Source organism: Antechinus flavipes, chromosome 2 (assembly GCF_016432865.1).
Source record: "Antechinus flavipes isolate AdamAnt ecotype Samford, QLD, Australia chromosome 2, AdamAnt_v2, whole genome shotgun sequence".
Taxonomy (NCBI): domain Eukaryota; kingdom Metazoa; phylum Chordata; class Mammalia; order Dasyuromorphia; family Dasyuridae; genus Antechinus; species Antechinus flavipes.
Window position 1 is genome coordinate 680,533,563 of NC_067399.1, and position 25,000 is coordinate 680,558,562.

The 25,000-nt window shown below is 49.5% G+C and overlaps 1 protein-coding gene across 7 annotated transcripts in view; it reads right to left on the reverse strand.

Annotated features, from left to right (window-relative positions):
* EBF3 (EBF transcription factor 3) overlaps positions 1 to 25,000 on the reverse strand; it is a 148,600-nt gene that overhangs the window by 15,064 nt on the left and 108,536 nt on the right. For 6 of the 7 annotated variants that reach the window (XM_051982729.1, XM_051982726.1, XM_051982728.1 and 3 more), the window contains exons 9-11: positions 24,207 to 24,337; positions 23,599 to 23,725; positions 804 to 892 (exon numbers count right to left, since the gene is read on the reverse strand). In XM_051982729.1, coding sequence (XP_051838689.1) covers positions 804 to 892; positions 23,599 to 23,725; positions 24,207 to 24,337 — 347 coding nt within the window. Of the gene's footprint in view, positions 1 to 803; positions 893 to 23,598; positions 23,726 to 24,206; positions 24,341 to 25,000 lie in introns of all 7 variants that reach the window. The other variant, XM_051982727.1, reaches the window with a different exon arrangement.

Genomic DNA, 25,000 nt, shown 5'->3' on the forward strand with positions numbered 1-25,000 from the left:
AGTCATCGCGTTATGACTTCATTTTTCATTCGCGTTTTCAACTTTGCCTTGAAAACCCGAGATTGCAGGGGAGAGAGCCAGAGACAAAATTCTATCAAAGGAAAGGGGAAATTATAAGCTTGACTTATCTTTAATGTTACACATCAAAATGAAATTTCTGTGATACGTGGCATGTGCATAAACAACACAGGCCGCTTTTGTCTTTGTGGAATTTAAATGAAAAGTCCCTCTAGATATTAATGTGTGGACTTCATTTGTTAGCCTGCTAAGTCAGGGACTTATAACAAAAGCTTTGTAAACAAAAGATTAAACTGAATCGAGCTTTAGAAAATGAAAGGAAAACACGACTCAAATAATCACAGATCAGAGGGGGACTGCTTAGATGGAAATCACTACAGGCTACTGGAGTGGAAAATGCTTAATTGAACTATTTCATTACGCAGGAAGTTTATGTCCCCCTTGCAGAATCCAAAATATTTGGATCAGAAAAGCTGTTCTTCTTCTCCGGAGAGATGAAACGTGGCACCGGCCCTTGCCTCCTTACCGCCTGGGGCACCTGTGAGGAGCTCTCCTCCGGGCCCAGGGCCTGACGGAGGGGGCCCCGGACCCGCCATCGTCCGAAAAGGGAGCGTCCGGTCTCGGGCCCTCACGGTGGGGCCCGGTTATTTAACCAGGACGATTTAAACGCCCGATGGCAGCCCCAAGAGGCCCACGGGGAACAAACAAACAGACAAACACAAGCAAACACTTCCAAAGAAGAACAGAAAGGAGGCGATGAGCCGCTCTCGTTCTAGGGGACTAACCTTCGGTAACCTTTCAGGATCCCCTGGATGCCGCGGAATCACTTTCTGCAACCTCTGAAAGCCGTAGTCTATGGTTGGTTCGTTAAGGGCTGGAACATAAAATAGAAAGGGAGGGTCAAGTTAATTACGCTGATGTCATCTGTTACCTGTTATATCACAAACAGACCACAGGCCCCACACTCCCCGGCTGATGTCCTAGGATTGGAATCGTTCTCTCCCCTTCTCTCTCTCTATCTCCCTCTCTCTCTCTGTCTGTTTTTCTGTCTCCTTCTCTGTCTCTGTGTCTCTCTCCGTCTCTGTCTGTCTTTGTGTCTATCTCTCTATCTGTCTGTCTCTCTCTTTCTATCTGTCTCCATTTATCTCTGTCTGTTTTTTCTGTCTGTCTGCCTCTCTATGTCTGTCTCTTTCTCTGTCTCTGTCTCTCTGTGTCTCTGTCTCCTTGTGTCTCTCTCTATCTCTGTCGGTCTGTCTGTCTCCTTCTCTGTCTGTCTCTGTCGGCCTGTCTGTCTCCTCTGTCTCTGTGTCTCTCTGTCTCTGTCTCTCTCTGTCTGTCTCTGTCGGTCTGTCTGTCTCCTCTCTCTCTTTCTCTTTCTCTCTCTCTCTGTCTCTGTCTCTATCTCTGTCTCTCTGTCTCTGTCTCTCTCTGTCTCTCTGTCTCCGTGTATCTCTGTCTGTCTCTGTCGGTCTGTCTGTCTCTTCTGTCTCTGTTTCTCTCTCTCTGTCTCTCTCTCTCTGTCTCTGTCTCTCTTTCTCTGTTTCTGTCTCTCTCTGTCTCTCTGTCTCTGTGTGTCTCTGCCTGTCTCTGTCGGTCTGTCTCTTCTGTCTCTGTCTCTCTCTGTCTCTGTCTCTCTGTCTCCATGTGTCTCTGTCTGTCTCTGTCGATCTGTCTGTCTCCTCTGTCTCTCTCTCTCTGTCTTTCTCTGTCTCTGTCTCTGTTTCTCTGTCTCCTCTGTCTCTATCTCTCTCTGTCTCTGTCTCTTAGTCTCTGTGTATCTCTGTCTATCTGTTGGTCTGTCTCCTCTCTTTCTGTCTCTCTTTCTCTGTGTCTCTCTGTCTCTCTCTGTCTCTGTCTCTCTCTTTCTCTGTCTCCTCTGTCTGTCTCCTCTGTCTCTGTCTCTCTCTGTCTCTGTCTCTCTCTGTCTCTATCTCTCTGTCTCTCTCTGTCTCCATGTATCTCTCTCTGTCTCTGTGTCTCTCTGTCTCTCTCTGTCTCTTTCTCTCTCTGTCTCTGTCTCTCTGTCTCTCTCTGTCTCTGTCTCTCTGTCTCCGCGTGTCTCTCTCTGTCTCTGTCTCTCGCTCTCACACACAAAAGCACAACTGCTTCTTTCCCGGCCCCGGGCAGGGAGAAGGCCGGAGGGTCAGCGGCCGGACCAGGAGGGCGGTGACCGCCGCGGCCGCCCCCTCCTGGGTCTGAGGCCATATAGAGTGATCACCAGAGTCGGGATGTGACGCCGCATCCCGCGCCGCGTTCTCTCCCGGCCGGGGATTTATGGGAAACTGGCAATTATGACATATGTCCAGCTATTGCTAGCTTCAGATTTATCCCTGTGGTCCTTTCTTGTCTCACATATTGCCTGCACACCAAGCAGGCAGGAGGAGTGCTTAATCTTCCAAAGCTTTAATAATCTGTGAATGGCTGACTACAAACTGATGTAGGGCGCTATCATTCCACAGCTGCAATCTACTAGCCTCATGAAATTGCAGGCCACAAATAGTAATTAATCTTTTTATCCCTCAAATTGTAATTTTGACTATGAACTGTGCTTGGTCATAAATCAGCGGCACACGGAGCTGTGTACAGTGCATGAATCATGAGGTGACTCAGTTAGCCTGCACACACTGTGTTTAACAAGCTTGATAAGGAGTCATAGAGCTTTATTATAGCTCTGCCCGACTCCAACAAAAACTGAGCCTCGAGGCCCAAGGACTCGAGCGAAGATGAAAATACTTATATTAGAGTATATTAGTTCTTGATGTAGATAGCGTTTTTCGCAGAGTAACTCCACGCTGCCCGGCGCGACATAAATCAATGGCTTTTCTGAGCCTAATAAGAGCTGCCCCCATCTATTCATTACTCAGCCTGCAATTTAGGCCGTCGCTCATTAGTCAGCAGGTAATCTGACGATTAACGCGGCCCGAGTCGGCGGGTCCGCGGGGGCCGAGGGGCCCGGGATCCCGGGGTGGGCCGCCGCTCCCGGGGGGCGCTGCCGATTCGCGCGAAGGCCCGCCCGGCGCGCCCGCGTGCCCGCGAGCCCCCGGAAGCGCGCTCGGCGCCGGGCCGGAGAGTCGAAGCCTGCGATGCGATTTGACATTCCATCATGCATCTTGGAGACAAAGGTCCACACAGGAATGTGAAGTAAGACATTTTCTTGTTAATAAAGCATTGATCCGCCGTATTGATTTTACATGACACGGCTTTTGCTGGGATTTGGCCCTCTCTCTTTTTTCTCTGCACACGGCGGAGCTCTTCGGGACGCCTCGGCGTGGGTGACATGGCAAAATTCCTAACGCTGTGTGATGTAAATTCTATATGTGTAAAACCACTTCATAATCAGACCATTAATCATGAGAAGCTGTCAGCATTGACTTGGGGGACAATTTGTCATGTCTTTGCCTGGGCCCATACAAGGGTGTCAAGCCGGAGCCCGGTGCGTGGGGGACAGATGAGCCTCTGCCAGGGCCGCGCCAAATGACTTACTTCGAAGGGATTAAATAAAGTATTACATTTCTTGATTAGGGAACAGAGAAGGTGGCGTACTGTGCATTTGTAACTTGTCAAGATTTCTCCTCTTCCCCAGCTAATCACCGGGACCGCTCGACTTAATGAATCTGGTCTGATGAGAGGTGATCAGAAAAGATAGATGGCCAACCGCTATTGATTTCATGCAAATCCGGCTGACAGGTGATTGGAACCCTAATGCAAGCTTTCGGAGGCTTTATGACTCGTGATAACCAGGGCCTCTGGTTCTCAGAAAGACGCTCTCCCGCGATGCTCTCCCCGGGTCAGCCCCGGATGCCGGCAGGCGTCCCCCTCGCCTCGGCGTCACAGCGGACGCCGAGGAGACCCGGGCGCCGGTGCCGGGGATCGGACCCCGGGGAAGGGCCCGGGTAGAACGGGCCCCGGGGGGCGCTTCCCGCCGCCCCCGAGGAGGCCAGAGACGGAGGGGCCTCCGGCCCGGGCCCCGGTCCCACCGAGGCTCCCGACACCGGCGGGCCGGCTGCCAGATTTGCATGGAGGAATTAGGAAAAATGGCCTCTCTCTTTAAATTACAGCAGAAGTCACATATATCCCAAAGACTTGGAGGTTCGGGATAATTGGGGGCCGGGTTATTCAATTTGCCTCCGTGCCTCAAAGAGCAGCTGCTGATATGCAGAGCAGCTTGACTAATAACAGACCAAATCCACCTTGACTCGGGCCCCCCGGCCCGCCCGCCCGCCTCCCCGTCACGCCCGGCCCGCCGGGTCCGTCCCCCCACGGCCGGACCGGGGGAGGAGCCGGAGCGACTTCCCGGGCAGGGTCTGGGCCCGAGGAGAATGCGGCAGGCCCTGCCCCGCACACATGTAATAAATCCTCCGTGTGTCGACTTTACAAGCTGAGAGTCCAGCCGAGCTGGGGCGAGAAACGGGCACGTCCCAGTCACCGGGCGGCGAGCCCCGAGCCAGGCCAATCAATACCACTTTCCTGTTTTAGAACTGGGTAATTATGAGGTGGAGAGATTGCCTGACCTTTCACCTGCGCTGCATTACTTTGCTGATATTAAGATAAATTGCCTGATTTTGGGTAAACATATGCTGCAATTCAAACTGTCAGCCATGGTTTGCTCAAGGATAATTTGTATTGATCTCCCAGCTTCTTCCCAATTTTGCTTACTGACCTCGTGGATAATTAGAGAAGGAGCCTTGGGTAAGCGAAAGTCAGGGCCAGAAAAGAAATATGAAAAAGAAGATGAGGAGGAAGAAGGCAGAGGAGGAGGAGGACGGAGAGGAGGAGGCGGCGGAGGAGGACCGGGAGGAGGAGGAAGAGAAGAAGAAAGACAAAAAGGAGAAGTCAAATCAAATCGGGTTTATCTTCCTATCTGTGGCCCTCTTCCTCCAGGCGTGTCCATCTGCCGGCATCCCAGGCACCCCGAATTAATGGGTGGACGGCCATCCGCCATCCACGGCGAGCTGTGATTTAGCAGCCCGTGTCATCTTAAAAGCATACAGATCCGGCCGGAATTAATTGAAAGTCTGCCTTAAAGACAATAACAGCCAACGGCGGGGCCCCTTTGGGGGCGAAGGACGCCCTTCGGGCTCCTTTCGGGCTCCCTCGGCCTCTTGACGGGGAGAGTCTCCGCTTCCTAATAAATCCCCTCCAAGTAATTAGTGCCACTCATTTGTCCTGAATTCAAATTGAGCTCCGACGAGGCCGCCGAGTGTAAAAGAGATGAATGTAGGAGCAAAATTATATCATTGCAGATATGTCAGATTACAGGGCTGTTGTATCAGAAGTCATAAAACAAGTCTCCCTTGTGAAATATCTCTTTATTAACCATGCCATAAGATATTAACATTCCTCATTTAGTGGAGGGCCTTTTATCTGTTTCAAATACATTATTCGTCCTTTTAGAGATAAACTGTATTAATATCCATTTGAGTCGGCGACCGCGGCCTAATGCATAGTAATTTTTGTTGGAGAGCCTTTATTTCAGAATAAGAAAATTACACAGCAATAAAACCTGAATGAATAAGAAGCTTGGTTAGCAGGGAATCGCCTTCCATGCCAAATGAGCCAGGCAATCAGACACCCTCTGAAAGGACCAGATATCCGGTTATCACACGCAGGCCCTTCGCCAGAGTGGATCCTCCAAATAGGGGCTGACGTGACCGAAGATCCTCCATACTTCTGCCACGCAGAAAGCGCCTCCAGCTCGAGGAGGATACATATTTAAATATCTCTGAGTGCACTGGAGTTAATCTTGTTACTTTACAAGCATTAAAGTCATAACAGAAGAAACATCCTAAATATTTAAGTCATTCCAGTGGACTGGGGGATTAATCATACCACAATTGATAAAAATTTAACGGTCCGTGATGTCGGTTCGAGTTGGGATGGCTAAAGCTAATGTGGCAACAGAAAGGGGCGTCAGCTGTGACCAGAAAGCCCGCTCTCTGCCCGCCACCGTCAGGGAGGTGCCAATGGGCAGCACCGGGCAGGATTTCCTTTCTTGTGACGCGCCCGGTTTGGGTTTGCCTTCTGATGACCTAACCTCCTTTGTCAGCTGGGACTGCCTTAAGGTCTGTATTAATAACTAACGGCCAAAAAACGGACGCGGTCATATTATTAGACCCGTATGCCGAGCCCTCTGAAGCACAAACCTAATTAGATTAAGGGAAAGTGCTTGTGGGGGGCTGGGGGAGGGAGGTTGAAATCTGGGAAATGGGCCCATGGCCTTGGGTGGGGTGATTTTCTAGCGGGCAGAAAACTGCCCCCAAAGTGGGAACCAAACTTTGTTCTTAGCGGGAACAAGGCTTTTCCTAGGCTGGAATATAAGCTCCTTGAAGACATCTTTGTACTGGCCGGCCCAGCACAAAATAGGTGCCTGATAAATGCTTTCTGACTGATTTATTGGTAGGAAAGGCTGAATGCCACACTGGGGTCTGATGCATCTTCTGAAGAGATCCTGATGTCAGAACGAGACAGAATTTGGGCTTGTCCTCGTCGGGGAAGGATTGAGGGACTTTTCCTGTTCAGAGCATTCTACTTTTCCTCCTCTTCTTCCTCTTCTTCCTTCTCTATATTCACCTTGTTTTCCATCTTCCCTTCTTCATTCTCTTCCTTTTCTTCTTCCTCTGCTTCATCTTCCTCCCTCCTCTTCCCCTTCTCTCCTTGTCCCTTTTCCTGTCTTCTTCCTCCTCTTCATTTTCTTCTCTTCCTCTTCTTCCTCCTCCTCATTTTCCCCTCCTCTTTTTCCTCCTCCTCTTTCCTCACTTCCTTCTTCTTCCCTTATCCTCTCTCCTCTCTTCCTCATTCCTTCTCTTCTTCTTCCTTCTATTCTTTTCGCTCTTCATTTTCCCTTCCTCCTGTTCTTCCTCCTCCTTCTCTCTCACTTTTCCCTTCTTCCCTTGTCCCCTCTTCTCTCTTTTTCACTCCTTCTCTTTTTCCCCCTTCTCATTTTCCCCTCCTCCTGTTCTTCCTCCTCTTTCTCTCTCACTTTTCCCTTCTTCCCTTGTCCCTTCTTCTCTCTTATTTCACTCTTTCTCTTTTTCCTTCTTCTCTTCTTCCCCCTCCTTCTCCCTCATCTTTCTTTTCTCTCCTCGTTTCCTCTCCTCTCTTCTTTCTCCTCTTTATTTTCTCTTCTTCCTCCTCCTCTCTCTCCTTCCCTTTCTCCCCTTGTCCTCTCTCCTCTCTTCTTGCTCCACTTTATTTCCTCTTTTTCCTCTTCCTGATTTCCCCTTCTCCTCTTCTTCCTCATTTCCCCCTCCTCTTCTTTCTCCTCCTCTTCCCTCTCCTTCCCCTTCTCCCTTTGTCCCCTCTCCTGTCTTTTTCTTCTTCATTTTCCTCTCCTCCTCTTCTTCCTCTTTCTCTTTCTCCTCCTCCTTCTGCCTCCTCCTCCTCCCCCCATCTCCCTGACCTTATGATCCTGAGCAGCTCATCTTTCAGGCAGAAGGAGGGTGGGATGCAGAGGGAGAGGAGGGGAGAGGTCGAGCGCCCCCCAGAGGTGTGGAGGCTCGGCCGGGATGGCCCCGGGAGCCTATTTCCGAGCCAGGGCGGGCCGTCTCTCAGTAGGCCGAGCTGGCCGGGCCATCCATCTGAGCTGCCCTTAAGTACTTCTCCAGTAATTGTGCTTCGGTGGACAGTCTTGCTGGGGGAAATCGTGTCATTAGGCACGCACAGGGAAGCTCCTCCTGCCGGAAACGAGCTTCTGGGCGGCCGGCGCACAGGCGGCCCATTGTGGAGCGGGCGGGCGGGAGGCCGGGCGCCCAGAAGCCCGGGAGCCCAGGTTTGGCAGAAGCTTCCCTCCTGCCTCCCCAAACCTGCCTGCAATAATAAAAACAGGAAGCCATTCATTTGCTCCCTTCCAGCTGCCGGCTCCAGCTATTAAGCGAGTTCCCGTTTCATTTCAATAATGATCATCTTCCTGTGACTTCCTCGTCCTGCGTTTGGCATGAGGCAGCGGGCTCCGGCTCCGACCAGACCCTCCTAATGAGGCCCTTTTTCACATTAGCCGCCTAACTACATCATCAGAACATCTGCAGGAGAGGCCTCGGCGCGGCCGGGAGGGGGAGGCCGGCCGGGCCCGCCTCCCGCTCCCCTCCCGGCCGCGGGCGCCCCCACCCCGGGCGGCCCGGCCCGAGCCAGGCCTGAAGGAGCGCTCAGGTTGTAATGTGTAAAAATTAAATAAAGCATAATCTGATTGCTCAATACAGAGACATTCCTCTAGAGGGTGTTCCTGATTTCAGTGACAAACTGCTATTTGCTGACAAGTAGTTTACACATTAACCAGCTGAATCCGAGGGGGGAAAATGCCAATACCAATTAGATCACCTTGAGGTTATTAAATGTCCCACTGATAAGTAAGTAGGTGAACTTGACCAGGTGATAAAGACTGCTGTGAGCCAACGAGTGTGCCCCGTCTCTCCCGCCCTCGGCGGCAGCCGCCATGGCTCCCGCTCCGCGGGGTTCGCCCTCCCGGCTCGCCCGCCGAAGAGCGGCCTACGCGGAGGGGGCCGTCATGGCCGACGGGCGCCCCCCACCCCCACGGCGTAAGGCCCCGGCCAGAGCCCGAGCCCGAGTCGGAGGACGCCCGCCTTCCCTCCCTTTTTTAGGCTTCAAAATGATGCTAAGTTCCCCACTTTATCATCAACTGTCTCTAGCAAGTGCATTTCATCTATAAGAAATTCAGATGCTCGGGAAATTAAAATTTCAAAGATCTGCTGCAAAAAAAAATCAATGGGGAGAGATCAATGCTCATAGAAATTTCATGAACTTTGAACTGATATGGGCATGATGATGAGAAGCGGGTGGAATTTCAGGTAGCTGATTGTTCCCGGCCCAGATGAAAAGCAGCCGCCGAGCCAGAGGAGGGATGGCTTCTAGATGGGTTTTCGCTTTAATATTTTGTCAGACAAAAAATTAATTTTTAGTCCATTCTGCAACACACCAAAATGGAAGGGAAAAAGCCCGCCTTGCCGATAGGCCTTGTAACATGCTACTCCTTAAGACCACCTAATGGTTTGCACATTAACGCAGCAGTGAGATGAGACTGGTTCCCTTTGCAGCCGATTGCAGGTGCAAATTAATATTGTAAAATGAAGATCAATACATGGACAGGGCAAAATCAATAGCGGCTAAATTATTGCTGCATTTTCCTCCTCATTCAAGATGAGTTGTGTTTTCCTCTCCCAGTCAATACTTTGCAGCTTTTCTCATTAATTTCTCAATAAATTTGGCAATGAATTTCAATCACAGAACTCGGCAGGCTGAGCCAAGCACCGTGGAGTGCCTAGGAAACACAAAGACTGAGTCGCCTCATTCATCAGGAGGGGCTCGAGCCGGTGGGAGGGCGGCCCGCCGCTCTCCCCAGCCTGACCCGGGACCGCCGGAAGTCGGCCCCCCACCCACCCCCACGCTCCCCGTTCTCCTAACCCCTCGGACAGCGGCCTCTCCGACCACTGTGCCTCTCTCAGGCTCCATTTTGGCCATGGGTTCATGGGTAGGCCATTAAAAAGCACGTCGGGTCGCTTAATGCTTTCGTCCAATCAGACGCCGGTGGGTTCACGCGCAGGCCACTGACTCCCCTCACCCGAGCAGATCGCGGGGAGTCTCTTTCCTTAAAGTCCTCTGACCGAGGATGGGAAAACATCCACTGTTGACTTCTAATTGGAAATCAAGAAACACCTCATTCACATCTGGGATATTGTTCCCAGACATTCCTCCAGCCCGCCTAACTGGGTCTAGTGCATGGGGATTGTCTTCCCATTCAGGAGTGCCTGGCAGGAAATAATGGTATTGTGATGTGACACCGAACACAGAAAAGGGGACAGCTCATCTTCCTTGTTACAAAAATAATACCCTCACTGACAACGATTGGATGGCATTCAAACAATTCTGTTTACATCCCTCAAAGAATACATTGGTTTCTGGCTTTTATGGGCTCATGGAGACTACAATCTACCCAGCCCAGCCCTGCAGTGATGGAAAACTAAGAAAAATGGTAGCCCAGATAGAGCCTCTCGCTCCAGGGACGGGAAGCCTTTGGGTCTGGAGGATCTCCAAGAGAGGGTCCCGGCATCTCACCACCGGCCCCTTCTCTCGAGGCGGGCCACGTCATCCTCCCAAGGAAACGGCAGCAGGAGCCCGTGACGTCTTCTCACGGACGCTCTTAAACAAGTCCACTCTTAGGCAAGAGGTTAGAAGAACTTGCCGTGGACAAAGTGAGAAGAAACCAATTTATCCTTCAAATGCTTCAAACTGTCTCTATTGTTTACCATTTTCCTTCTGCAGGGATAAAACCCAAAGTTTCTCTCCCAAGTTAATCTCCTTCTGGGTCCTCTGGGAGAATCATGTTAAAATCAGCCAAGAAAGACTAGATTTGATGGAGTGCGATCTTGGGAAATTGATTTGCACACTTCAAACAGGAAAAAAAAAAAGATTCTACACTGAAGAAAATTTAGGAACAAATTCTATAAAGTCCCAACCAGCTACCGGTTTCCCATCTTCATTTGTAGCTCTAGAGCCAGAGGCTGGGGGGGCCACACCCACCTCTTCCACGCAAGACTTTGGGCTCATCAACTGTCTCTGGCAAGTGCATTTCATCTATAAGAAATTCAAAGCTCGGGAAATTTCAAAGATCTGCTGTAAAAACAAATCTGGGTCTCAGTTCCCTCCCCCGCCACCCAAATGAGAAGCTAGATGTCGTTATCTCTAATATCTTTAACTCATTGATCCTATGACTTCTGGGTGGGCACATTCCCTCCATGGATACACATCCCCAATTCTTACACCCAACAAATGTGGAGTCAATGAAAGAATAATGTGAATCGGTGACTCAACAAGAAAGTATTAAGCTCCACTGTGTTCTCAGAGTCACCTAGTAGGTATGTTTTAGAAGCAGAACTTGAACCCAGTGTTTTCCTGCCTCCAAAGCTGGCCTGATATCCACTGAGACGGGCTTCATATTTTTATGTCATATTTCAAAACTTTCCAAAAATCAATGGAACGGAAGCCAATGAGACTGGGAATGCAGAGTGCCTGAGTCTGCCCGACACAGTTTCCCCTAGGGGATCCTCCACCCAACTTCTCTTTCACAACCTCCGTGGGTAGTTTTTCAGTTCAAAATTCTCAGTTCAGAATACCTCAATTAAATCTAAATAAGGTTGCAGATGCTAGGAAAGGCTGCCCTATCCCCCCTACTAGTATTGTGGTCTAATTGTTTGGCAAAGATGATTCTAAAAGTGACAAACAGTGAAGCCTTTTAGAGTATGGGGTCAAGTGTAGACATAGCCTCAAATTACTATCAATGAATGTCTGGCTGAAAACTTTCCAGAGCCTTTAAGATGAGTAGCCAAGCCCTTAAGTGTGCTGCAGGCCAGCCTTCTCTCCTTGAGGGGAAGGATTTTTGTGTTTGTCTTGCATCACAGGGCCTGGCACACAGTAGGTGCTTAATAAGAGCTTGTAGATTAAGTGAGTGGTTTTTTCATTCAATTAGAGCAAGACTAGGAGAATTGGAAGGAAATTGTGTAGAAGAAGGTAAAAAAGGCCAAAACTGAAGGGAGAGCATCCTGCCAGGGAAGTGGTCTCCTGGATAAAACATTGAGCTAAATCAGGCGCATAGTAGGCGCCAAAGTACTGTGCCGAGCACTTTATAAATATGATCTCCTGGATTCTCACACGGTAGATACTGTTATTATCCCCATTTCACAGTTGAAGAAACTGAGGTAAACAGCCAACAAGTAATTTGCCCAAGTAAGTGTCTGAGGCCGGATTTGAATTCAGGTATTCTAGAGTTCTACTCATTGTAGCAACTAGGTGAGTGTCCTAGCTACATGACACTCATTATCTGAGCCTCCACTTCCTCATCTAGAGAGTGAGGATAACAACAACAAGGACTTCAGGAAGGTGTTGGGAGAATCCAAGTAAAGCTCTATGTAAATGCTAACACAACAAATGTCAGTAATGTCATCATTTAATTTTTCAAGTTGGAAAAGGAAAGGAAAAAATTCAGTGAGAAGACCTTAGGTCCGACCTTTGGGGATATCTGCAAATACGGATACCTCCGCATGACTCATGAAAGCACCCAATGGCAGATGGGTTACCTGGCCTAGTCTGTGTGTTCCTGGGATTGTGCCCGTAGGAGCAAAGCCCATTGGGCGAGAGCCCAGAACTGCCAGGGCGAGGGTCGACCGCTGTGGACACGAGACCAAGAGCAGGGTCTTTGAAAATGGCCACTCAGGCTGATGGCAAATTATTCCTACCTTAAAATTAAAAATTTTGGTTCAATCCTTAATTCAATGGCTCTCAAGAGTTTGAGCACAAAGGGCTCTCATAAGAGTGTCCATTCCAAAGACTTCCTTCTTATCGATGAAGAGACTGAGGGGCAGAGGAGGGAAAACCAGCTGCCTGAGCTGAGTTGGAATGCCCAGAATCCCTAGGTTGGAAGTGAGTTCCAAGGGCGTGAGCAGCCACATCATTGGCCCCATGCTGCCCTCCTAGGACCCACCCAACAAGCGGCTCGAACCCTCATCCGTGGCATTCCTCTCTCAAAAATGAGCTAAGCACAAGAGTGGGAATGAGCTGGCGATCGGGGGGGGGGGTATCACAAACCCATCCAGCGGCCATTTAGGGACCCCGAGGTTCTCATCAACTGTTTCTAGTGGAGGGGGAAGAGGCGTCACAGAAAAAGAAGGGCTTCTGCCCGCATGGCGACTTGAAGGAGGACAGCAAATGGAACAGAACTGAGCAGACAATGAAGACTTTGGGAAGGAGAGGAAAAACGTCCATTTTGGCATCCTTCCTTAAGAGAACGCCATTGGAAAATTATTTACAAAATCCTCTCAAAGATTCCTCGGATTTGCTGTGGTCGATTGTCTCAATGGGAGTTGCTGCATTTAAAATTTACCACATTCTCTGATGAGCACTCCACTATACAATGAATGTGCAATAACTCCCCATCCTGAAGCCCCTGGTGAAATGAAGTTCTTCCGTGTGCTCATTAACAGCATTTTAAAACCTTTATATTTAAATGCAGAAAACAGCCCACATCACAGACTAATAACCTTCCGTTTTTTAAAAGATATTTCAGAAAAAAACAAATATTTCACAGAAACCAAATTCCTAGCTATGGCTTTTCTGCATCCTCCAAGACTTAAATAATACAATTTATTTTGTTTGGGTTTTTTTCTTAAATGTGGTTTTTTTCCCCTTGGGCTACAAATTTTAGGTACCAATTTGCAGCCTGGAGCATGTTTCTGTAGACAAGCTAAATCCCCCCCTCCTCACCACACACACACACACACACACACACACACACACACACCACATCAAATGATGACTTAAAATGAAAACACAAAGCTATCTCAACCTAAATCCCCGCCACCATCCCAACCAAGGTCAGCACCACTGAGTAGGGAGCCGGCTCCCATGTCTTCTCCACCTGAGGCTGCTCGCACTGTCTTACAAATCCTGGGACAATAGGTTGGGGAGGCTGTTGTCTGCCATTATGGCTATCAGTAAGACTATTAAAGACCATCAATTCTGACCTTGGGAGCTGCTAGCTTCCCAGGACTGTGAGTCTGGCTCCCTGGCCACTTCTGAAGAAGCCGTGGACGACCACATATATTAGCTGAAGCTTTCTCCTTAATGGCTCTGCTCCTCTCTTTGGATTGTCTCTATTGGATCTTTGCCCAAAGTAGGAAAATTTAGCAATTTCTCTGAGAACATTCACTGGATCTTCTGATCAGAGATTTAGGACTGGGATTATTGAGATAAGGAGGCTGAGGCTCTCCTGCCCCAAAGACCCAAGCCAGAATTTGAACCCACACCCTTTCTTTTGTTTTATTCTCCTTTCCTAATAGCCTTCCAGGTCCATGTCACACAGAGACATGATGAAGGCATTTAGAAATTAGGTCATCTAGGGGTTCTTAACCTGAAATCCAAGAACCTGGATGGAGGAAAAAACCCACTATCTTTATTTCAATAACATAGAGTTCTTTTGTAGTTCTAATGGGCTCTGTGAATTCTATTTTATGCCTTTAATTATTATTTTTTTTCTGAGCAGGATTCAGAGACTTCATCAGAATGCCAAAGGGCTCTAGAATAGCCAAGAAAAGTGGAGAGCTCTCATTCTAATCTGGTCCTTTCATTTTACAAAATATGAAGTGAAGGATAGTGAAAAAAAAATAAGAATAGGGACAGCTTTTGAAGGCAATCTTGGGATTCCCAACCCAGTGGAAAGAGCTCATGAGGAAGGCACGGTGTGAAATCAGGGAGAACCTAAAATAACCAGAAATTGAGCAGAAAAGCCTCTCCTCTGAGTCTTCCAAAGACAACAAGTTTCTGATCTTTTAATCACCGAGCTTGGGCCATAAAAAACACGGGGGGCAGATCCCAGGAACGCGCCTTCTTCCTGCCCTCTCCTCTCCTGCTCTTCCTTTTCCTCCCGGCTTGTGCCTTTCTCTGCGTCTCTGTCTCTTTCCTCCCACCCATTTAATAGAAAGCTGGACCTGTTTCTGAGTTTAAAAATTTCAGCAATTATTAAGTGAAATCCGGATGACCCCTTTGTCCTTTTGGGAAGACAAATGGCCGCCTCGTCGCCACTCCATTTTGTCGGGTTCGGTGCGGCCCAGTCGATAGCTTCACCTTGACATGAAAACTTTGTGATTTATCAGGCTGGCTGTTCTGCCGGTGTCGCCGGAGCCGGCGGCGGGCGGCCAATCGGGAGGCGGGGAGCGGACTCTGGTCCCGGCCACCAGGAAAAAAAAGCAAGCCCACTGTGATGATAGACAAATGTGTCTTGTTAGCAACAGCCAAAAAGCGCTTGACTTGTACTAATAACAAAAAGGCCGTGCTGGTCACCATGGGTCTAAAGACGAAGCACCCTGTCACCAGCTTGGTTGGGAAATTAGCAAATAATGTCCCTTTTCCTTGATAAATGGGTGACAGTTCTCGCTCACCAATCATTTTTTAACATTTTGATGCATGTCTATGATCCCGCCGGAGGAACAGAAAAGTTTACTGGCCCTCAATTTTCAGATGATGTATGGCACACTCTAAATGTGCGATTTCGGTATGAGGTATAGTTCATTTTAAGCAATTCTAGTAAATGGGTGTCACTGATTAGGACAAATCGTCTACTTGGGCAACAGCACAAATGGTATGTCTCATTCCAAGGGCCTCCTCCGAGACGGCAAAGAAAGGGGACGCTCCCCCGGAGCCACCCCCGAGCCGAACCCGGGGGGCCGCCCCCGGAAAGGAGGCCGCCCGGCCCCTGCCCTGCCCCAGCCCCGACGAAGCCAATCGGGATGATTAATTAATCGGTCCCTTTCACGCTCAGAGCTGCCTTGCAGTGGGGTGGATATGGAAGGACAGGAAGGGACAGGAAGGGAAAGGTCTTCCCTTCCTTTGTGGCTCTGGGAGGCTCAGGATGATGGCTGTGGACGTGAGGAGGGGGCCGGGGGGAGGCGAGAAAGCACACCCGAGTCATCCGGGCACGAGGGGGATGTTCTGGGATCCCGAGCGACTTCCCAGCGATGCCAGAAGTCACGGGGCCAAGGCGGGGTTCCGTCATGATCCCGCCATCAAAGAACCAACACCCCCCGTACAGCTGGGGAACCCAGGAAGGCAAGGCGACTCTGCCCGAGGAGCGGCCGAGCTGGGACGATGGGCACGTCTCCATTGAGCTTTGCCCAAACAACTGGCCCTTCTTGAAGACCTGAAGTTGTGGGTCGGGCAAAGGGGCCAAGCGTGGGCCGAGTGCCCCAATAAAGAATCCGCAGGGCTTCTGTCTCCCTAGAAAGGCCCTGGATCCCACAGGTCCGGCCCGGCCCGGGGGAGGGGTCCCGAGCTTCGTTGCTGCGGGACGGCGGCGGCTCCCTGGCTAATGGCGGGGACCCAGCCCCAAAGCACAGACTTCACCGTCCAAGGCTAAAACACTCACTTTTTTAGTCTCCCCCCGAGACAGGGGAAACAGATAACTGAAACAATTGGAGGATCTCCCCAGAAGGAAGGTTGCACGAGCCCTGGTTTAGCATAGTAAAAATAGTATGATTTGTGGAAGGCAATTAAGAATCATTTGCTCTGTGGATACAAGTCATTTGTTTAAAGAGCACTGACCTAGGAGACAGCTAGTTTGTGTTGGCTGTGATGGAGAGGAGGAGCTATTGACTAAGCAGGGCCCAGCCCCGGTGATGGAAGCCGCTTTGATGGCTCACCAAAGGCCTGCAGAGGCTCCAGAAACCAGAGGTTCTTGCGCAGGGCGATGTGAAGTGGGCTAGATGGGGAAACGTGCCCACATCAGCGCCCAGATGCCAGCTAAGCTGGGAAACTCTGGGCAGGGCTGAAGGTGCTCCCTCCCTCTCCCCCCGCCCCAGACTTCCCTCCTCCACATAAACACTCCATCAGAAAGAACACAGACCGAGCGATTCCTGGCAGAGCCTGCACCTGAACCCAAGCCTTTGTCCAGAAACGACCGTTTTGGGGCCCGCCCCAGGAAGTGCGGAGCCCATGGGGGGACGGCTCCCTGCCTCCAGCTTTCAAGCTTTCCCATGGCCTCTCTGGACCTGGTCACTATCGACTGCCAATGGCTCGTCGAGCAGTGGCAAATGACACGTCGGCTCCGAGTAATTTGTGATCATTTCTTTCACTGAGCAAAAGAAATCTCTTCCTGAGAGAGGGGCCACCAGACACTGAGGTGCTTAAAACCTCAGGTAAGCTTCGGAACAGGCTGGGGCTTGGGCTTGCGGGCCAGCCCCCTGGTCCTTCGGCACCGGACGTCTGGCTCCCAGCAAGCTTTGGCCACAATGGCTGTCCCAAGGCCAGAGAAGCACCAAGGCCCCTGGCAAACGTGTGCGCTGGGCTTCCCGAGAAGTTCCAGCCCCCACGTGATTCCAGTCAGAAGCGTCCAAATTCTCATTTGTCTCAATCAGATCACACTATCGTGCTTAGATGGTCTAATTAAAAAATAATCTCCGGTATCCCTTCCAACAACTCGGATCCCTCCGGTGACGGATCCAAAGAGGCGCCAATGGATCCTGTTTGCCCGTTCTAGGCAGGATGCTCAGGGAAGGCGGCCATTCGCCTAAAAGCAGGAGCGCATTTCCGCCCCACCCTGAAGCCGGCCTCGGAGGCCCTGGCTAACTGGGCTACGGTCACTTCCCAAGGCCGCCATAGCGCCTTAATTTAATTCTGGGGCCCACCGCTTCCTTCACATTTTACCGTCTAGAAGGCAGCTTACTAGTAACTGGCAATTACATACAGCATGACTGCTAATTCTGCTCCTGAGTGGGAGCTGCTTGAGAGCCGCTCTCTCGCTCTAATTTCTGACCTTCTACAACAGGGGGGAGGTGCGCTGGGAATACGGGGCCGGCCGAGGAGCCGGACATGTCATTTGTGACTCATTCCTTTAATTCACCATGCTAATCAACTAGCCGCCCCGCCTCCCCAGGTAATTGCAGCTTCGGAACAGTTTGAAAGCCACGGCAAAGCGGGCGAGGGGCGGGAGAGCCGGCCACCGGCCTCTGCTCCGGTTTGGCGAATGGGGTCTGTTCCGGGGGAAATCTGGAACTTTTCATATTCCTGTAAACAGAGCCTTCCTGGCCCACGTTCCCAGCCCTACCTGGGCCGGGTCCCTGCGGCCCTGGGGTCCGCCCCGTGCCGCCAAGGTTAAATGTGAGAGGTCCCGGCATGGGAGGCTGATGGGAACCAGATGCCCTAGGGACCGCTCCCGGCCCCGGGAGACCACATCCTTTCCACACTGTGAAATACAGTGAGAGGAGCTCAGTTTTCAGTGGCGAGTGTAATTTCCAATGATTATCTCATTGTCCCCATCAATTTCAGAGCAATGCAAATCAGACAGAAGTTTCCAGGTCAGACAGGTTATGACCCCTCCTTCCCTTTCCTCTCTCCTTGGGCACAGCCTCCCAGAGGATCCGGCCACGCCGTGTTTGAAATGGATATTCCCCTTCCACTGCTCCGCTTGGGGAGGGGGAGGGGAAGGCAATAAATTAGCCGTTTACCCCCCAACGGCTGGGCTTGAAAGCGTCCACCACGTATCTGCATTTTCCAGCCTGGAATTCTGAGCCCAGAGGATCTGCTGGGAGAAGAAGGATCCTCTGCCCACAGCACTTTTTCCTGGCCACAAATTCACATCCGGACTGTACGACTCCGGGCGGCAAATAAAAGCCAAATATTGCTCAAGACTAAGAAGGGCACTGAGCTGGGGGCCGGGGACCTGAGTTCCAATCCTGCTCCCGACACAAGGATCTCTGGAGTCTTGGACAAAACCTCCACTTGTGTGCGCTTGGGCAAAATGGAGGGGTAGGATCCGATTGTCTCTCCGATCCCTTTTAGTTGAAACCTATGAGCTGATGATCACAATGGGATCTCAAAGAGATCTAGCTAAGAACAAAATCCTGATTAAAACTCATTAAAGAGGACATTCAGATACGAGAGGGAGGACGGCCTATCTGTCAGTCAGTCCACAAGCGGCTTTATGAGGCACCTGGCTCTGTTCTCCCAGAGAGATGAGTGGGAGAGGACCTGGGGCTGGGGTAGGAGCCAGGGCATGAGGGTGACCTCTGATGTCCCTTGAAGCGCTATCATCCTGTGATCCTACATTCTAGGTGCTGGGCTGCTGCCTGGAGACCTGATCTAGATCAGGCAGACCAAGGAGACCCAGAGAGAGGATCAAGCCAGATCTGTCCCTGTTCAGCCTTCTTGGAAAGGAGACCTGCTAACTGGCTAGCCATTCTTTGGGACTGGGTTTTGGGGTTGGGTTTTGTTTTTTGACCGAGGATAAATTTATTTTTATTATTTTATTTTATTATTTTAATTAATTAATAATAATGAATATTGTTATATTATTTTATTCTTCTTCTTCATTACTATTTGGCAATCTTCTGGACCAAAAAAACTCAACAAACTATTGAATTTCTGAGCCCTTGGGAGGCAGTCATAAAGCAGAGGGGAACCTGGGAAGGTTTAGAGAAGGGATGTGGCCGAAATATCTGACATTTGGATTGGTCACCTGCATGCAGTGAGCCAAAGATTCAGCTCCCCCCTCCCCAGCCTCTGACGAGTGCAAGCTGAGCCAGATGGAAGGGGGCCTGTGCTCGCGAAGGCACAAGTTCCTTGGGTTGGGAGTTGCTTTTTTACTACCCAGATTAAGGTCCCATTTTAGGCCTGTGATTTATAGCATTTTCCCTCTCAAACTTTCCCTTAAAATGAAGATATTTTTTACTTCTAAAAACCAGTGCCAGAACCTGTTTGGACCGGACTTTCAAGCAGCCAGCTGGAATTGGGTCATGAAGCCCAGCAAACAACTTGTGGGACCTTTTCCTCCAAGAAAAAGGCCTGGTCCCAAATAATGTCAAACATCAGTACAGGGGCTTATTTTCCTTCTCTGAAATCCCAGGCTGGCCAAAGAGCTAGTGAAAATGTTTATTTAAATGGTGAGTGCCCCAAAATCATTTTGATGTCAAAGAAGTTTATTCACATGCAGTTTCTGAGAAGACATTATTGGGCAATCGGAGGTGCCTCCCTATCTATTTATATAGTCATTGGTGTTGAATCATATCAGTCACATCCAACTCTTCACAACCCTATTTGGGATTTTCTTGGCAAATATTAGAATGATTTGCCATTTCCTTGTCCAGCTCATCTTACAAATGAAGAAACTGAGGCAGACAGGATGAAGTGACTTGCCCAGGGTCACACAGCTAGTGTCCAGAGCCAGATTTGAACCCAGGAAGAGGAGTTCTCCTGATTCCAGGCCCAGAGCTCCCTCCACTGTGCCACCCAGCTGCCCCTATACAGCCCGGTCTGGTCTATATGGTACCTTCCTTAAATGGGGTCCTATATCAGAGAATTTTCCCTAATTAGAATATCTTGCTTTAAGATGGAGTGGATTTTCCCCCCTTTGAACAGAAGAAGCTGAGCCAGAAGCTGCTAGGTCCCTTCCGGCTTGCGGGTTCTAGGATTCTTTGCCTCAGTCACCTCTCTCTCCCACTAAACGATGGCAGTTCTAGATAGATCCCTCACGCTGCCACACACAGGGCACTAAGACACTGAACAGGGGCTGCTTTTCCTCCTCCCTTCAGAGGCACCGCGGCATCTCAGAAGTTTAACAATCAAATAATGAGAAGGCAGCTCCTCACAGCAAAGTGGAAGTTCATAGATTTCCATAGCAACTGCCTGTCTGTGGTCATTCGAATTCCCTGAGCCTCTTTCTCTATCTGTGAGCAAGAGATGTTCTCCAAGATACCCTAAGATGCTGTGATGCTCCCAGCTCTAGAAAGCTGCTTGGAGAAGAAAAGAGACGAATTTCAAGTGAGATCAAAGGCTTAGCTTGGGCCAAATCGGGATTTGGAGCTGGGTTCGACTTGGGGCTCACTACCTGTGTGAGGGACATTGGGAAAGTCGAACTTTCTCTGGGGCTGTGTCCTCACCTGCCAATAACAGGATCAGACTAAAGAATATCTAAAAACCCAGGGCCCCACAAAGGATGAAATTTTAGCTTATCCAATGAAATTTTGATTTTAAAAATTATATTTTTAAAAATGATCTTTCTTATGATGTGTGATACTCCTAAATATTTTGAAAATCCATGAAACAATGGATTCTTGAGAATTCTTGGCCTTTTAGATGGAGACTCAGGAAGGAGAAAAAAAGAAAAAGAGGCAGAATCCATTCTCGCTCTGAGGAAATCACTATGGCTAGGAATATTCCTCAGGATCCCTGACCTTGTCTTCTTCTGCTTCCAGGTCACCCACCCTCAGCCATGTGCTCTGGCAGAAAGAGTCCCTTGGATATCCTAACTTAGTTTTTATAAGCATGCTCAGAAGCTCTTTTCTCCTATGCTTAAGGAAGTTTTTTGGACTACAGGACTCTCTTCCAGCTTTAATGTCACAAATCCCTTTAGCCTGAGACAAACATTCATCTAAAAAACCAGAAAGAGAAGTGACTCTGGGAGAGGGGAGACCCCAAACTCTCTTCTCACCATATGGTACAGGTCCCAAGGACCCACCTGCTCAGAGCCTACCTGAGGGTTGCAAGCACTGATCTCGCTTCCCCGAGCATCAGGTGACTGGCACTGTTGGCAAGGAAAGTCCCTTTCAGACCCGGGTTTGCCAAAAGAAGACCCAATTTAAATGGGCTGCACAATCCCCGGGGGCCTGAGAGGGGACAATCACCTGGCTTCTAGGAAAGCTCAGGGTCCCCTTCAGGACAGAAGTCTCTCTAGGACAATTATCTCATCTTTCTCTGTATTCTAGTTGAACCATCCCCCATTGGAAATTAATGTCTTTTGGCATAGTTCTCACAAGGGAGGACTGGAATATAGAAATCAGGAGACAATAGTTATGGGCCACAAAACCTTGCTAAATCCAGGGATCCAGTACATAGTCATATAATACATGATATATATGCACACATCCATACACTTATATATATAATTTATAAAGATATAATATATATATAATGCCAAAGAAAATCCCAGAATGGGGGAACTCAATGGGCCCCCAAAAGCATCAAGTCCAACCCCTTCATTTTGCAGAAGAGAAAACTGAGACCCCACTCAGGGTCACACAGTAGTAAGTGTCTGAGGCCAGAGTCAGCCCATGTGGGAACTCCCTTAACAGAGTTGAGCCCAGAATGAGGTTCCGGCTCCTGGTTTAGGCTGGACCCTTTATATTCTGCTATCCTTTCTCCATTTGACAATGAAGACTGAGCATCAATTGGACTTAACCAAGATGATCGGGCCGTTGCTTGGGTGATAGCAGTGCCAAGTGACCACTAACGGAAGCCAACTGGACCCTCTGGAAGCCAGAGGGTGTAAGTTTGGGGGGGATTGTGAATAAGAACATTCCTTTCTCAGGTATGATTTGATTTCTGGATATAGTTAAGAACAAAACCAGACATGCAAGGAAAAAACAAGTGGTTTCCGTATGATAGTGCCTCCATGGCCACTTCACCACCAAATCCCGAGGACCCAGAAACACCCCGGCATCTCAAACAAACACTTTGGGAAGTGGGAAGTTTATAGCAGCCTGTGTCAAGCAAGCCAGAGGATTCAGAGGGTTAGAGCTGGAAGAGATCAGAGCCCAGATTCTAGACCTCACGAGGACGGTCTGTGGAGAGATTTATTTCAGGGGCTCCATGAGCAATATCCCAAATTTGATTTTTTTAGTGTCTTGACAACTGTATTTTGATTCTGAGAAGGGGGCTTCAGACTTCATCATTCTGCTGAAGGAGGCCAAGGCACCCACAGAAAAGATGAAGAACCCCTGGCTAGGCAAACATCGTCAGAGCTGGGAGGGCCCTCGGAACACGGAGTGTCAAAAGTGGAAGGAGCCTTGGCATAAGGAATGTGGAATGTCCTCTAGGCCCTTTAGAATCGAGATGATTAGTACTGAGAAGATCCTTTGAATCCAGAACCTTAGAACACAAAGTGTCAGATCTGGGAAGGACCTTACTAATATATTTATTGTCAGAGGTAGAAAGACCAAACAATGTGGAAGGTCAAAGTTAGCTAGCAGAGTCCTTAGACTATAGAACCCAAACTGCCATGGCTCTGAGGGACACTGAATGTCAGAAACAGAGGGTCAGAGCTAAGAACAGATTGTTGAAAAGAAAAAGGCCTATTAAAATGTAGAACAGAGAGTGTCTGGTTGAGAAGGGCCATAGAATATCAGTTAGGAGGGTCCGTGGAATAGTCGAATGTCATCACTGGCAGAGTAATTAAAACCCCAAAGACAGGGCGTTAGATTTAGGATGCCTTAGAACACAGATCATAGGATGCCAGAATGTGGAGGTGCCCTAATACTTGGAAAAGAATGTCACATCTAGACAGGGCCTTAGACTAGAGAACGTTGACAGACAGAATGATGGAAGGGCCTTCAAACAACCTCATCTCAGAGACCCTAAAACAGCCATGCAAAGTCAGGAATGGAACATTTGAATTAGAATTTGATGGGGGTTGGTCTTGGAGTTTACATCCTATATTGGAGATCATTAGAAAAAAGAATGTCAGAGTAGGAGAAGGCATCGGGCCCCCAGCAGGTCAGAGCTCAAAGGGAGGGACCTGACAATCCAGTGAGAAGGGTCAAAACTGAGACTCAGAGCCCAGAATGACCTTAGAACTCAAAACATGAAATGCCAGAGTGAGGAGGAACCTTAGAGTCAAGTCATTTAACCTAGAGGATGTGGATCTCTAAAGGGTGTGAGGACGGAGGGGGGGAAGATCTTCATGAATTTAGATGGGAGAAAACTGCAGTCGTGCTTTTATTAACTTTCATTAACATTTATCATTTCCTTTGATTATTTAAAAAATATTCTGAGAAGGGGCCTCGGAGAAGGGAGAAAAGAGATCTCTTCCCTCCTCATCCCCACAAACCGGAAACCCAAACTCTGGCTGCTCCTCCAAATGACGGCAAACTCCAGACCTTTCTCTCCTTCTTATTTCCCCGAAGACACTCAAAGTCGCCTTTACGAAAACCACCCAACTCCAGAGTTATTTCCAACCACCTTTAAAGGTCTCCCAAGCAAGGACGCGGTTATTTGATCGCCAAAGAAGAAGCCGCGGAAGCGGCGGCCACTCACCAGTGTAGACAAACCGGCCGGGAGCACCTTTACAGAACTGTTTGGATTTGTAGGACAGGGTGACCTCCACCACTCCAGGAATGTGCCGAGGAGGGGTCTGCACTCGGATGGCGTGGGGCGTTATCAGCTACAAAAATCGTACAGGAAACAGACGGTCAATCCCAATGGCAATGAGAGAACTGACACTTACCAGTTGGATATAATTACCCAAATGACCCTAAATTGGACCATCATTTAATAATTCCCCCTCCTTGCTGTCACGGAGCAGCTCGGGGCGCGCCCGTGTTTTTTAAGAAAAATATCTGCAAACGATCCCGGGTTTTAGTTTACAGGAAAGGCCACAGGGCATCATCCATAGGAAAATTGCCTCCATATGTCGGGGTGAGCTCGCTCCTAGTAATTTCCACACTAATTGAGCAATTGTCTGAGGGTCCTCCCTTCTCCGCAGGCCTTCCACCAGAGGGCCCCACCGGGCCTTCGGGCCCTTTCCCAGGGTCCGGCTCGGGCCGGCCACATGTGCAAAGTCAGATTGAAAAGGCGGCTCGCCGGGGGTCGGGGATGCCCCGTTTCACCGGCGCTGGGTCTCCCGGGGAGGGGGGGGCACTCACCTCACTCCACACCAGCATGGTTCCGAACACGACTTGGAGGCCGTCGAAGAAGTTGTCCCCGATGATGATGACGGTGGCCCCGCCGGTGGTCCAGCCTTCGCTAGGGCTGATGGCCTTTATGCACGGAGTAGCTGCTTGTGCAAGACAGAAAAGCGAGACCTTAGCGCCCCGTCCACGCCACCGACGTCACGTCTCTCTAGCAATGACAACTCATGCAAAGCACAGTGGGGGGAAAAAGGGCGCGAGCTTTCTCGGAGAGGCAGACAAAGGGCAGTCATATATCAGCGCGAGGATGTATTTAAAGCAAACTATTAAATGTTTTCTAAAGCAAAGGCCAGGCTACAGAAGCCGAGTGAGCGAGGGGCGCGGGGCGGGGAATGGCTTGAGAGAGCAAGTTCTCCGTCAGGGTAAATATGACTATTACAAATGATTAAGCATCGGGGCGTGCACGGGGCCTGTCGATTTATCTGCATGGCCGGCCGGATCTAAGCAGAGTCAATCAGGAGCTTGTTGAGGGAGCCGGAGGAGCAAACGCTCGGAATTTCGATTCCTCGCGAGCAGCTAATTGGGTTGGGTTTTTTCATCTGCGAACTTTGCCTTTCGGTTCAAAACTTCATTTTGCTCTGTCAGTCCATAATTACTACTTTTCACTTTTCATCAGGAAAAAATCAAAAGCACTATATTAGTACTTTTGTCAAAGGTACACATTTTAACATCTAATATTGTTTGTCGACATGAATCTCCGAGTCATCGCGTTGACCTGCCTTTGTCTCCAGAGTGTTCACATTTGCATG